Below are 15,504 nucleotides of genomic sequence, written 5' to 3'. Positions count from 1 at the left end.
AGGGCAGATAGATCTTGACCTGATGAACAATTTTACTCCGTCAGTTTTGCTCTTAATGCTTTGGTTTTTGAGTTATAAGCCAAAAACTGCATTTTACCCCTATGTTCTATTTTTAGCTGTGGCGGCCATCTTGGTTGATTGACCGGGTCATCGGACACATTTTTTAAACTAGATACCCCAATGATGATTGTGGCCAAGTTTGGTTAAATTTGGCCCAATAGTTTCAGAGGAGAAGATTTTTGTAAAAGTTAACGACGCCGGACGACGACAGACGACGGACGACGGACGCCAAGTGATGAGAAAAGCTCACTTGGCCCTTCGGGCCAGGTGAGCTAAAAATGGTTAAAAATTGACTATAAAGGGCAATAACTCCTACAGGGGTCAACTGACAATTTCAGTCGAGTTGACTTATTTGTAAATCTTACTTTGCTGAACATAATGGCTGTTCACTGTTTATCTCTATCTATAATATTATTCAAGATAATAACCAAAAACAGCAAAATTTCCTTAAAATTACCAATTCAGGGGGCAGCAACCCAACAATGGGTTGACCGATTCATCTGAAATTTTCAGGGCAGATAGATTTTGCTTTAAATGCTTTGGTTTCTGAGTTTTAAGCCAAAAACTGCATTTTACCCCCTATGTTCTATTTTTAGCCATGGCGGCCATCTTGGTTGGTTGACCGGCTCACCGGACACAATTTTTGAACTAGATACCCCAATGATGATTGTGGCCAAGTTTGGTTTAATTTGGCCCAGTAGTTTCAGAGGAGAAGATTTATGTAAAAGTTAACGACGGACGACGACGGACGCCAAGTGATGAGAAAAGCTCACTTGGCCCTTTGGGCCAGGTGAGCTAAACTAGAGGCTCTAAAGAGCCTGTGTCACTCACCTTGGTCTATGTGAATACTAAACAAAGGACACAGATGGATTCAAGACAAAATTGTGGTTTGGTGATGGTGATGTGTTTGTAGATCTTACTTTACTGAACATTCTTGCTGCTTACAATTATCTCTATCTATAATGAACTTGACCCAGTAGTTACAGTGGAAAATGTTAGTAAAATTTTACAAATTTTTGAAAATTGTTAAAAAAAATGACTATATAAAGGGCAATAACTCCTAAAGGGGTCAATTGACCATTTCGGTCATGTTGACTTATTTGTAAATCTTTCTTTGCTGAACATTATTGCTGTTTACAGTTTATCTTTATTTATAATAATATTCAAGATAATAACCAAAAACAGTAAAATTTCCTTAAAATTACCAATTCAGGGGCAGCAACCCAACAACAGGTTGTCTGATTCATTTGGGTACAGATGCGCATTAGTTTTTCCATAGGCCATAATGATAACGTTTTCTTCTGTTGCTCAGTCCATATCGTTAACTTGGATATGTGTGATGGCTCGTTTCGAAGCTGAGACATTTTTACATATGTGGTTAAATTTTCGGGGTACGAAGTGAGATTACTTTTTCCGTAAATTAGCAAACCCTGAGTATCCTTTTGTGATGCGGCTCCTCATGGTAAATAATCCCATTTTTAACACAAAAAGTTCTTTGAAAATTTAATACTTTGAACACATTTAATAGCTCCATAGCCATAGATTTTACACATTTATTCTGTGTTCCCCTACTTTCTAAATTAACTCAAATGGTTAAGCTCAGTCACTTGTTTATCATAGAAAAGTGTCAAATATCACTACACAGAGAATTTTTGTTTACACGTGACTTTTGAGTTCCTCATTTCAAGGCGCATTAGGGATCTTGTTCCATATTGAAATCCATACTTCTGATTTTTCCAAATATTTTTATGTGATCTTCATCAGTATAACATTCTGAATAAATCTGTGTATTTTTGTCCATTTCTGAAAAAAAATAAAGTTGTTTTAGCACTATAAGGCAATGACATTTTCGTCGCTATATTCATTTATTTTGAATACAATGAGTATGTATAAGTAATTTCTTCCAGAATACCTTCACTAGTCAAAGCAAGGACAAAACTTCTGATTATAACCTCTTATTACAATACACAGACCCTGTTAAAGCATTCTACAAAATTTCCTTGTGCCTTAAAGTGCATTTTGACAGAGAAATTATGCAAAAATGAAGGTTGTATAAAAAAAACAACACCAAAATAATTATTCTTACTAGTGGAAATCTGGTATTTAATACTGTTAAAACCACTCTAAACTACTTGGAAATCATCCATATCATATAATTAGAGTACAATATAGTGCAAATTTTCAAAACTTGTCCTTTCACATAATTCTATTTGAGAAAAAAATGTTTTTTACATGTATTTCAGTGAAAACCTTTTATCAGTGAGAAATCCACAAGAGGTCTTAACGGAAACATTGTGACATCACATGTATAATGGCGTCATTAAATAACGACAGATCAAAGTAGTGCTAAATATAGTTTGCAGTGTTACATGAGAAACAGTTGCCGCAAGATTTAACTCGAAATATTGAGTCGTAACGATCTGTAACTAAGCTTTTTCATTTAATACCAAGACCATAGCAACAGTTTTCATATTAGCATATTTTTAACATACCGACTGTAATTTCAATTGCATAAATATCATAAAAAACAATTTAGAGCTTGCCTAATAAAACAAAATGCTTACCAGTTATTCAGGACTTTTTAAAACCTCTAGTTTGCCATCTCAGGTTGAAAATAATGATACGTCTGGAACTGAAATAAGACAAAAAAAATACTCAGGCTTTGTTATCATTTGATTTAAATACATAAGTATTATTGAGAGAGAAAAATCTTATTCTTGAAGGTTTAATCACAAAGAAAGACAAATGCTTCTCCCTTGTGGCTTAGCCACCTTCATTTAAACCTTTTGTATTAGAAGCAATGGGTAGTAGCTAACTAGCTTAATAATTGAATAGGTGCAGAAATATTGTTTTCAAAAAAGTTTGACCCTCCCCCTTTTTCAGTGCTGAGAAATGACAATATCTTTTGTTTTGCTCATGTGTATTAAAAATAATAATTCATGATTTTCTTAAAGCATGTAAATGTTTTTTCTGTTTTTTATGCTTATGATATCTACTGACCAGGGGTCAATCATTTGTTAAAAGCACAAGCGATGATGTATCTCACTTTACTCGTATGAAGTGTGTTATCTCCTTTGATTATCAGGTATTCCTGTAGACCAGAGTGATAATTACATAACAAAGACTATATTGTGTCATGTTTACTTACAATTTAATAATATTTAAAAGTTATTTCTTGCCTTTTCAATGTAGCAAACAAATTCCTTTCGGATCTCTCGGAAGTAAACAAAGTTATGATTGTGCCTAAAAAAAGTGTTCAGCCCCGTGCCAGTAATGTATTTTAAAAGCGAAAATTTCCTTGAGTTTTTGCTGATCTTTATCAATAATATTTATCTTAAACCATTTATGATAACTAGGTATAAATAAAAAAATACTAACCATCATTTTTGGTGGTGTACAGGTGAAATCATCCATAAATCAGTCCGACAACTTCTGGAATTGAGCTTCTAAATTGGGTACAGATGCGCATTAGTTTTTCCATAGGCCGTAATGGTAACGTTTTCTTCTGTTGCTCAGTCCATATCGTTAACTTGGATATGTGTGATGGCTCGTTTCGAAGCTGAGACATTTTGACATACATGTATGTGGTTAAATTTTCGGGGTACGAAGTGAGATTACTTTTTCTGTAAATTAGCAAACCCCGAGTATCCTTTTGTGATGCGGCTCCTCATGGTAAATAATCCCATTTTAACACAAAAAGTTCTTTGAAAATTTAATACTTTGAACACATTTAATAGCTCCATAGCCATAGATTTTACACATTTATTCTGTGTTCCCCTACTTTCTAAATTAACTCAAATGGTTAAGCTCAGTCACTTGTTTATCATAGAAAAGTGTCAAATATCACTACACAGAGAATTTTTGTTTACACGTGACTTTTGAGTTCCTCATTTCAAGGCGCATTAGGGATCTTGTCCCATTTGAAAATGTCAGGGAAGATAGATCTTGACCTGATAAAATTTTTCACCCATGTCAGATTTGCTCTAAATGCTTTTGTTTTTCAGTTATAAGCCAAAAACTGCATTTTACCCCTATGTTCTATTTTTAGGCGTGGCGGCCATCTTGGTTAGTTGGCCTGGTCACCAGACACATTTTTTAAACTAGATACCCCAATGATGATTGTGGCCAAGTCTGGATTAATTTGGCCCAGTAGTTTCAGAGGAGAATATTTTTGTAAAAGATTACTAAGATTTACGAAAAATGGTTAAAAATTGACTATAAAGGGCAATAACTCCTAAACTGGTCAACTGACCATTTTAGTCATGTTGACTTATTTGTAAATCTTACTTTGCTGAACATTATTGCTGTTTACAGTTTATCTCTATCTATAATAATATTCAAGATAATAACTAAAAACAGTAAAATTTCCTTAAAATTACCAATTCAGGGGCAGCAACCCAACAACAGGTTGTCCGATTCATCTGAAAATTTCAGGGCCGATAAATTTTGACCTGATGAACAATTTTACCCCTGTCAGATTTGCTCTAAATGCTTTGGTTTTTGAGTTATAAGCCAAAAACTGCATTTTACCCCCATGTTCTATTTTTAGCCATGGCGGCCATCTTGGTTGGTTGACCAGGTCACCAGACACATCTTTTAAACTAGATACCCCAATGATGATTGTGGCCATGTTTGGTTTAATTTGACCCAGTAGTTTCAGAGGAGAAGATTTTTCTAAAAGATGACCAAGATTTACGAAAAATTGTTAAAAATTGACTATAAAGGGCAATAACTCCTAAAGGGGTCCATTGACCATTTCGGTCATGTTGACTTATTTGTAAATCTTACTTTGCTGAACATTATTGCTGTTTACAGTTTATCTTTATTTATAATAATATTCAAGATAATAACCAAAAACAGTAAAATTTCCTTAAAATTACCAATTCAGGGGCAGCAACCCAACAACAGGTTGTCCTATGCATCTGAAAATTTCAGGGCAGATAGATTTTGACCTGATGAACAATTTTACCCATGTCAGATTGCTCTAAATGCTTTGGTTTTTGAGTTATAAGCCAAAAACTGCATTTTACCCCCATGTTCTATCTTTAGCCATGGCAGCCATCTTGGTTGGTTGACCAGGTCACTGCACACATTTTTAAAACTAGATACCCCAATGATGATTGTGGCCATGTTTGGTTTAATTTTGCCCAGTAGTTTTAGAGGAGAAGATTTTTCTAAAAGATGACCAAGATTTACGAAAAATTGTTAAAAATTGACTATAAAGGGCAATAACTCCTAAAGGGGTCAATTGACCATTTCGGTCATGTTGACTTATTTGTAAATCTTACTTTGCTGAACATTATTGCTGTTTACAGTTTATCTTTATCTATAATAATATTCAAGATAATAACCAAAAACAGCAAAATTTCCTTAAAATTACATATTCAGGGGCAGTAACCCAACAACGGGTTGTCTGATTCATCTGAAAATTTCAGGGCAGATAGATCTTGACCTGATAAACAATTTTACACCATGTCAAATTTGCTCTTAATGCTTTGGTTTTTGAGTTATAAGCCAACCAGATGCTCCTCAGGGCGTAGCTTTATACGACCGCAGAGGTTGAACCCTGAACGGTTGGGGCAAGTATGGACACAACATTCAAGCTGGATTCAGCTCTAAATTTGGATTGTGATTAAATAGTTGACACAGCATAGGTTTCTGACACAGAATGAATGTGTTCTAATGAACTTAAAATTTTTGTTTTCTCTTAGAGCAATTCACTATGCTGTTGAATATTAATCCTCTCAAAAAAATGTTTGAAGAAATTTTCTTTTTTATTTATGAAATTTCAAATGAGAAAAATTGAACCCAATTTTTTTAATCACATCCCCCTTTCCCTTATTCCAAAACTAATCTCAATTAAAATTTCTAATGGAGTTTGCAACAATAACTACTCATTTAAATACATCATAAAATATTAAGATGTAAAAAAACTGCTTGTTATCACTGAATGGTAAAGATTATTTTAATTTATCAGTTGGTAGTAAAAAGTGAATATACATTGTATATTGTATATAACAAAGATTTAAGTTGATTCTGGACAAAGAAAGATAACTCCAATTAAAAAAAAATCTTGCTATTGCACAATATTTTGCAATTAGATATTTCTTGCTTACTATTCTGGACAAAAAAAGATAACTCTAATTAAAAAAAAATTTGCTATTTCACAATATTGTGCAATTAGATATTTCTTGCCATTGCGCAATACTGTGCAATTGAAAAGACTTGCTATTGCACAATACTTAATATAATAATTTTAGATCCTGATTTGGACCAACTTGAAAACTGGGCCCATAATAAAAAATCTAAATACATTTTTGAATTCAGCATATCAAAGAACCCCAAGATTACAATTTTTGTTAAAATCAGACTAAGTTTAATTTTGGACCCTTTGGACTTTAGTGTAGACCAATTTGAAAACATGACCAAAAATGAAGAATCTACATACACAGTTAGATTTGGTATATCAAAGAACCCCAATTATTCAATTTTGATGAAATCAAACAAAGTTTAATTTTGGACCATTTGGGCCCTGTATTCTGTTGGGACCAAAACTCCCAAAATCAATACCAACCTTCCTTTTATGGTCATAAACATTGTGTTTAAATTTCATAGATTTCTATTTACTTAAACTAAAGTTATTGTGCGAAAAACCAAGAATAATGATTATTTGGGCCCTTTTTTGGCCCCTAATTCCTAAACTGTTGAAACCAAAACTCCCAAAATCAATCCCAACCGTTCTTTTGTAGTCATAAACCTTGTGTCAAAATTTCATAGATTTCTATTAACTTAAACTAAAGTTACAGTGCGAAAACCAAGAAAATGCTTATTTGGGCCCTTTTTGGCCCCTAATTCCTAAAATGTTGGGACCAAAACTCCCAAAATCAATACCAACCTTCCTTTTGTGGTCATAAACCTTGTGTTAAAATTTCATAGATTTCCATTCACTTTTACTAAAGTTAGAGTGCGAAAACTAAAAGTATTCGGACGATGCAGACGACGACGCCAACGTGATAGCAATATACGACGAAATTTTTTTCAAATTTTGCGGTCGTATAAAAACTGCATTTTACCCCTATGTTCTATTTTTAGCCATGGCGGCCATCTTGGTTGGTGGGCGGGGTCACGCCACACATTTTTAAACTAGATACCCCAATGATGATTGTGGCCAAGTTTGGTTTAATTTGGCCCAGCAGTTTCAGAGGAGAAGATTTTTGTAAAAGTTAACGACGACGGACGATGGACGACAGACGACGGACGCAAAGTGATGGGAAAAGCTCACTTGGCCCTTCGGGCAAGGTGAGCTAAAAAGGGGATGCTGATTGCTGATTGCGAAAGTCAAAATAAAAGCACGTGTTTGACTTGTTAAACTGTTTTCTTTGTAACTGGATTATTAATTTATTTATCTAATCTAAATTATCATATGATAAGCATTTGCTGAAACTTATTCGGAAATTAGTATGGCGTTCATTATCACTGAACTAGTATATATTTGTTTAGGGGCCAGCTGAAGGATGCCTCCGGGTAAGGGAATGTCTCGCTACATTGAAGACCTGTTAGTGACCTTCTGCTGTTGTTTTTTCTATGGTCGGGTTGTTGTCTCTTTGACACATTCCCCATTTCCATTCTCAATTTTATTAGTTGAATAATTCGATAAATGAATTGTCTATCGTCAGATAGTATTCTCCTGTCTGGTTTGTTGATCTACCTGTACAAGCTCAGGTACAAGTGATTAGCGATCTTAATCCGGATATCCCTCAGGCGTTAGAACTGTATTGAATTATAATATAAAAAAGCCTAAGGGTTATGCAATTACATGCATTTGATTATAATTGCTAAGAAAATGGCGTCAGGCTATAAAAAACAATAAGTTTTGAACGATGGTGGAAGACAATTTAACGATGGCGCAGGTTATTTGACGATGGCGCAAGATATTTTTACGATGGCGGGGCGCCAATATCAAACAGGCCACTGAGATCCCTGCAACTTATAAAAATAAAATTTCAGACCAAAAATAAAATCAGTCCTTTAATACCACAGAAACTAAGTAACATGTTACAAAAATTTAAAAGGAGATAAATGGTCACTGAATTGAAGTATTAAAATTGGGTCTCCATTATGTTTTCTTGTGACATTACAAAATAGCAAAATTTATGGATGATTACAAAAATATATTATCTGAGTTATCCCCCTTTATAAATCAAGGTTAGTGAAATTTTAAATTAATGATCTAATGAGAAGTCCCACAATAAAATGCATAGTTCAGTAAAAATCAAGTCTGGTCATTTGTGCTCATTCAATATCACATTGCTAACTCATCAATCAGTTTCCCACAGAATTATTTCTGCGTTCCAATATTCCTAAAATTAATTAAATGATTGTTGTTTGCTTACTGTCTAGTGACATCCATATAAATTACAATATATTACATATAATGCAATACTATGACATCCTTTTTTAACAACAAATTTACTGATTTATTTATAGGTTAAATGTTTACAATAAAACCTATATTTGAACATCTTCATCTTACCAGTACTACTGTCCATTGGTGCCATTTCATCACAACTCTCATCTTCTAACATGTCATTTAATGGAACCATTTCTTCCTACAAAATATTCACTTTATAGATAATTAGGTAATACATGTGTTCCAACAAAGATTCATTTCAATGATAATATAAGGGTTCTCACTGAGGATATTGGAAGACCAGTTCAGGGACTCAATCATTTTTGGGAAAGGCCAGTCCAACATTGAGAAAATGAAATTAAATTGTTGTAAATAAAATTTGAGTCCTTACAATGAGCACTATCACTATCAACTATAACAGACAGTTAGCATGAATGAAATGTATACATTATAAGTTATATGGTTTGCTACTGAGTCATACGGATCCATAGGGGGTCATTAAGTGATGGTGTTAAACCAATCATAATGTCATAATTCATCCAATAACATATGAAAATGTACACAATAATCATACATCAAAAGAAAAGTACTTGTATTGCTATACTTCATCTTCAGTTCATTAAATGTGACCAAGGATAAATTAGGAGTTCAAGTTTTATTTATGTTATCTTAACCCAAGAGCTGTTTTTTCTATTTACCTTGAGTTTTAGTTTTGTAAGTGTTTCTTGACTATTACTGATTATAGTTTAAGGTGAAGGTTAGTTGTTCTGACTGTTACTGATTATAGTTTAAGGTGAAGGTTAGTTGTTCTGACTGTTACTGATTATAGTCTAAGGTGAAGGTTAGTTGTTCTGACTGTTACTGATTATAGTTTAAGGTGAAGGTTAGTTGTTCTGACTGTTACTGATTATAGTTTAAGGTGAAGGTTAGTTGTTCTGACTGTTACTGATTATAGTTTAAGGTGAAGGTTACTTGTTCTGACTGTTACTGATTATAGTTTAAGGTGAAGGTTAGTTGTTCTGACTGTTACTGATTATAGTTTAAGGTGAAGGTTAGTTGTTCTGACTTACTGATTATAGTTTAAGGTGAAGGTTAGTTGTTCTGACTGTTACTGATTACAGTTTAAGGTGAAGGTTAGTTGTTCTGACTGTTACTGATTACAGTTTAAGGTGAAGGTTAGTTGTTCTGACTGTTACTGATTACAGTTTAAGGTGAAGGTTAGTTGTTCTGACTGTTACTGATTATAGTTTATTGAAGGTTAGTTGTTCTGACTGTTACTGATTATAGTCTAAGGTGAAGGTTAGTTGTTCTGACTGTTACTGATTATAGTTTAAGGTGAATGTTAGTTGTTCTGACTGTTACTGATTAGAGTTTAAGGTGAAGGTTAGTTGTTCTGACTGTTACTGATTATAGTTTAAGGTGAAGGTTAGTTGTTCTGACTGTTACTGATTATAGTTTAAGGTGAAGGTTAGTTGTTCTGACTGTTACTGATTACAGTTTAAGGTGAAGGTTAGTTGTTCTGACTGTTACTGATGATAGTTTAAGGTGAGGGTTAGTTGTTCTGACTGTTACTGATGATAGTTTAAGGTGATGGTTAGTTGTTCTGACTGTTACTGATTATAGTCTAAGGTGAAGGTTAGTTGTTCTAACTGTTACTGATTATAGTTTAAGGTGAAGATTAGTTGTTGTGAAACTATCAAATTACTCCTGAATAGATCTGAAAAGATCACTCCAAAAATGTTTTTGCACTATATTTATTTTGGACTTTGTGATGAAATACCTTTTTCTTACATTCTACCATACCTTATGAGATGTTCCTGAATTTTGAGTAGCATAAGCAATTTGTAGTAGTTCTACAAAGAAATATACCAGGAGGACCTGGAAAATAGAAATTAAAGATAAAGATTAAGTAAAGTATGGAATTCAATTATTGAGTTTAAAAAACAAAACAAATTTATACCTTTCTGAAAACTGAAGATAGAAAATTGTCAAGTAAGTAAACAGTGTCTTTTTTGCATTTAATATGCTGTACTTCAAAGCAAACCAACAGCACAAATCAACCAATATAAACCATTATTGGTAATTAAAAAGGTGCAAGAATTGTATCTGTAAAATTGATTTCTGAAAGGGAATGAACTTAAAAAGGTAAATTTTAAATTACTGAAGTAGTGAACTGTACCTGTACAACTGATCCCAGAATGAAAGAAACAAGGAAAGGGTATAATCCTGCTCTTGACAGGGTCACAGGTAGTCCTGTAATGAAAATCTATATCAAGGACATGTGTTATGAAAGTACAATACATGCAAAAATACAACTTCATGAACTTAGCATATGAATATAAGTAATAATGTAATATTTCTAGTAATTCATATCTTTTTTATCTTATCAATTACTACTTGTACATGCATCAGTAATTCAATTTTGTCTTCTGATTGGCTGACGTTATTTTGTTATCAGCCCATAGACATAATTTAGTGATGTGACCGTGACCTCATCAACGTTTTTTCATGTTTTTCTACAGTTTAAAATGGAATTTAGAATTAAATCATAAGAAATGACTGCAATATTTTTTCTGTCTATTCAAAATAACCTAAAAAATGTGGTGCACACTGTTAAATGACCCGCTACGCGCGTTATTCAGTGTGCACCAAATTTTTTATGTTATGTCCTCATAGACAGAAAAAATATTACAGTCATTCCTTAATTAAAATAAATTAATCCCCTCATTAACAACTATAGCAACTTTGCCCAAGCATATCACAACCATATTGGAAGAGGTTTTTCGTCTTAGAGTATGGATTCTTAATTTTTTCTAAAAAATGTAACAAAAAAATAGAAGTGGTGTGAAGGTAAATAAGACAGCAACACACCAATACAAGAAACCCACGGACATACATACTGCCAACTGTCTTCAATCATTTCAAAATGTGTGAGTTCATTTTTTTTTTTTTTTTGTGGGCCCATGATATGTTGCACAGTCTCTATTAGTTTTCTATGTTAAGTATGTAGTGTTTTGTGGACTTATGTCATCTTTTATTTATTAGCATGGCCCTGTCATTTTTTTTTTTAATACTTATGACTTTTGAAAAACATGAAAAACAGCTTGATATCTTCCGCATATTTTTTTGGTTTTTTTTTTCTATTTTCAACAGTAAATATGGTCAACATACACATGAATACATCATACATGTATGTGAACAAATGAACAATCTACAAACAAATTCCTTAAACTATTAAAATAGAAATATAAAATCTAAGAACAATCGATAAGGTGTTTCCTCACATGGGACAAGTACAAATGTATATGGAATAGTTATTTCTCTTTATAATTGCTCAATATATATGTCATGTATGTGAAACATCAAAACTAAAGTTACACAATTCAAACTTTGGCATTGTGTTACTTTATTTATTGGTCTAACCCACTGCAGTCTCCTTTCAAAGACCATCCGATCAGTCTTAAGCATTGTTAACTAATGTACAGAAGACATTGCAGTAGTTTATTTAATTGCATTAGCCATCTTTATTATCCATAAAGGAATTACACTCATTGATTAATCCGTAGTTGTTTGATATCATATTGGTATGTACTTACCCAGAATTCCAACTCCTAAAATGGTAGCAATGGTAACAAAATCTGAAGAAATGATAAAATATTTGAATAAAATGGACTATTAAATATGTTAAATTAAAGTGAAGTTATGATCAATTAACAGATCTAATATAAAGTAATCAGCTGCTCAGGTAAATACATATTAATATCTGTGATCCTGTAAACAAGTGCTAAATATTTGTTAAAAAAAAGAAATGGAAATACCGTAACGTTTCTGATTTTGGTTCTGTTGTTAGGGATTTTACTTGTGACGTTATTTAAGTTATGACGTCATGTTCAATGTAAACAAAGAAAGGCACATCCACCAGGTAATGTTAATTCATATCAAAGACAAAGAATTATTAAATATGAAATATTGGTATTGTGTTCCTTGAGTTCATATATTTTACTTGACTACTCAAATTCTCACGACAACAAGACCGGAAAAGGAAGTAGATTTCTGCATTATTCGCAAACCGGAAATTTAAAAAACGTGACATAAAAATATTTGAACGATTTTGAGTTCGTAAGTACAATGAAAAATTCGGGAAAATTTTCCCGATTTTAAAATATTTTTTTTTATTGATTGTTCTATTGTTATTGGGGACTTCGTCCCCATATTAAACAATTTATTTTGAAATTGGCTACTTGTTAAAAGAAACCTTTTTTGTTTGTAGATAAAGAAAGATACTCCATTTTTTTAATAATGCTAACAATGTAACAAACAAACATAATTTATAATAAACCGCTTGGGAACACTAAAAATGCTGAAAGTAAAATGTTATTGAAAATAAGACGACAGGCCCCAAGAAAAGTTGTTCCAAAAATAAATTTTTCCCCTTTTCTGTTAAAAAGGCAAAGTTTTCCTTTTCTACAACAATAACAGAACCCCTTGCCTGAGAGACTGTCCCTTTATTAAAGGATATTCCTTATTACATGTATTATTGCATGTGTATTATATTATGTGCTGTATTGTTATAAATGTTGTATTGATAAAAATGTCTCATATGTCGGTTAAAAGCTCATTAGAGCTTATGTTTGTCTATGTTTGTATACCTTGCCGACTTTAAATAAAGCTTATTTGTGTATTAAGGGGTTGTTCCCAACCTTATACCCTAAATTTTGACTTACAACTTTGTAAATATACAAACAACGTTGCATGACGGCCATTCTTATAGTTCTGTTTGTTACCCATGTTAAAATCTATGAAAAACTACTTTCAAACTTTCATTTCGATACCGCAATACTCTAAAATATTCAGGGAAATGTAAGAGTAAATTTTGTTTGACGTTGCAACATGGGCGCAGACATATTGAAATTGTGTAATAGACAAAACCCATTCATGTTTTCGGTTCCGGTTATTGATAATAATAATATTGATCAATATTGCCGGGCTTACGCAAGGATTTGTCACGAGATAGTAAGACTGTCCAACTATACAAATCCTTGGTCAATTTATGAAGGTAAACCATTATAGGTGAATGTACGATCTTCAACAAGGAGCCGCTTGTCTCACAACAACAGCAAGCTATATATTTTTATTTCCCAAATTACAGGGCCCATAAAGGAGGGGGGATAGGAGGGGTCCTGATCCCGAAATCCCGGGCTTAAAAACACGAAATCCCGAGGTCCCGAATTTAAATAAAGTAAATCCCGACGTCCCGAAATCAGAAAAAAAGAATTCCCGGATCCCGAAAGGGTCAATCCCGAAATCCCGAGCTTAAAAACACGCGATCCCGGAGTCCCGATAAAGGTCCTATCCCCCCTCATAAAGGGCATAAAATCAGATACAATTGATTTACATAATTTGTAACAACAACAATAGAGGCATGTACACATATATATTTGGAATATAAGCATTGGTCAGAATCAAGCTAAAAACCACATATATATTGTGAATAAAAGAATAATAAAATTACCGTGATTATACATGTAAAATTGAGAATGGAAATGGGGAATGTGTCAAAGAGACAACAACCCGACCAAATAAAAAACAACAGCAGAGGGTCACCAACAGGTCTTCAATGTAGCGAGAAATTCCCGCACCCGGAGGCGTCCTTCAGCTGTCCCCTAAACAAATATATACTAGTCCAGTGATAATGAACGCCATACTAATTTCCAAATTGTACACAAGAAACTAAAATTAAAATAACACAAGACTTACAAAGGCCAGAGGCTCCTGACTTGGGACAGGCGCAAAAATGCGGGGTGCGGGGTTAAACATGTTTGTGAGATCCCAACCCCCCCCCTATACCTCTAACCAATGTAGAAAAGTAAACGCATAACAATACGGCGCACATTAAAATTCAGTTCAAGAGAAGTCCGAGTCTGATGTCAGAAGATGTAACCAAAGAAAATAAACAAAATGACAATAATACATAAATAACAACAGACTACTAGCAGTTAACTGACATGCCAGCTCCAAACATCAATTAAACTGACTAGCTGAAAGATTATGAGTTCATCATATGAACATCAGGCACAATCCTTCCCGTTAGGGGTTTAGTATCATACCATCATTAACATATATGAGAAGAACATAATGTAATATTTTAATGTTTTGTAAATATTGACCTCTAGTTAGTTTGGCTTTATAACTGTTTATTTTGTGTACAGAGAAAATTAATGACGCAAGGCTAATTTGACAAGTTGCTAGTTTATTATCTGCAGTTTATGAGTTAAAGTTGAACTGTCAGATGTGATTAAGACCAGAAACGATGTCCTGGTGTGTAGGGTAATAAAATTAGCTATGCCTATTTGTTTGTCTAGAGATGAAATAATTAAACTCTATGATAAGGTCAGTTGGTCAAGAGACTGGCAGATTGTGTATCAGCTGTGATACTGTAAGGATGTATATTCCTTGAAGTCTTGAATCAGTTAGATTCTGGAGGACTTGTATTTAAAGTTTATATGTTTAAACTTTGTAGCTTACTTTGTCAATGTGTCTGAAGTAATGTACATCTGTTAATAAACTTGTATATATAAATACCGTATTATTTAGTTACTGGGAATTTACCACAGGATATATTGTCGTGCCATAGATGGCTATGTCCGTCCGTCTGTGTCGGTGTTGACCTCCCCTCGATCACGTTACAATAACCCGTGTCATGCCAACAACTGTTTTTAGAATAAATGTGTATATGTATTTATTCTCAGATTATTTACTTGACTTAGTGTCAGTGTTCATACCTGATCTCCTCAATTCAAAACAGTCACAAATATAACAGCCCAGTTTTTCCATAAGAGTAACATTTTCTTGGGTCAATAGCCATAAAAATTTAGAAGATTTATTTGAATTCATAAAATTACACTTGACAATTGTTAGAAATGTCTTGAAAAAAATCGTCCCTTTGAATATCATAAAGAGGGCATTCTAATAAGAAATGATAAAAGGCATCAACAATGAATATTTAAGCCGTAAAACCACTCAACTTGACGGGA

The 15,504-nt window shown here is 33.2% G+C and overlaps 1 protein-coding gene across 1 annotated transcript in view; it reads right to left on the bottom strand.

Annotated features, from left to right (window-relative positions):
• Positions 1–13,383, bottom strand: part of LOC139517989 (uncharacterized) — a 43,388-nt gene extending 30,005 nt beyond the window's left edge. The window contains exons 1-5 of the mRNA XM_071309577.1: positions 13,195–13,383; positions 12,067–12,108; positions 10,650–10,723; positions 10,274–10,348; positions 8,594–8,669 (exon numbers count right to left, since the gene is read on the bottom strand). Of these exons, the coding sequence (XP_071165678.1) occupies positions 8,594–8,669; positions 10,274–10,348; positions 10,650–10,723; positions 12,067–12,108; positions 13,195–13,258 (331 nt within the window). The 5' untranslated portion in view covers positions 13,259–13,383. The remainder of the gene's footprint in view (positions 1–8,593; positions 8,670–10,273; positions 10,349–10,649; positions 10,724–12,066; positions 12,109–13,194) is intronic.
• Between the last annotated feature and the right edge of the window lie 2,121 nt (positions 13,384–15,504).

Source organism: Mytilus edulis, chromosome 3 (assembly GCF_963676685.1).
Source record: "Mytilus edulis chromosome 3, xbMytEdul2.2, whole genome shotgun sequence".
Classification (NCBI taxonomy): Eukaryota; Metazoa; Mollusca; class Bivalvia; order Mytilida; family Mytilidae; genus Mytilus; species Mytilus edulis.
The sequence above is the reverse complement of the archived record's forward strand: the minus strand, read 5'-3'. Positions and strand labels throughout refer to the sequence as shown.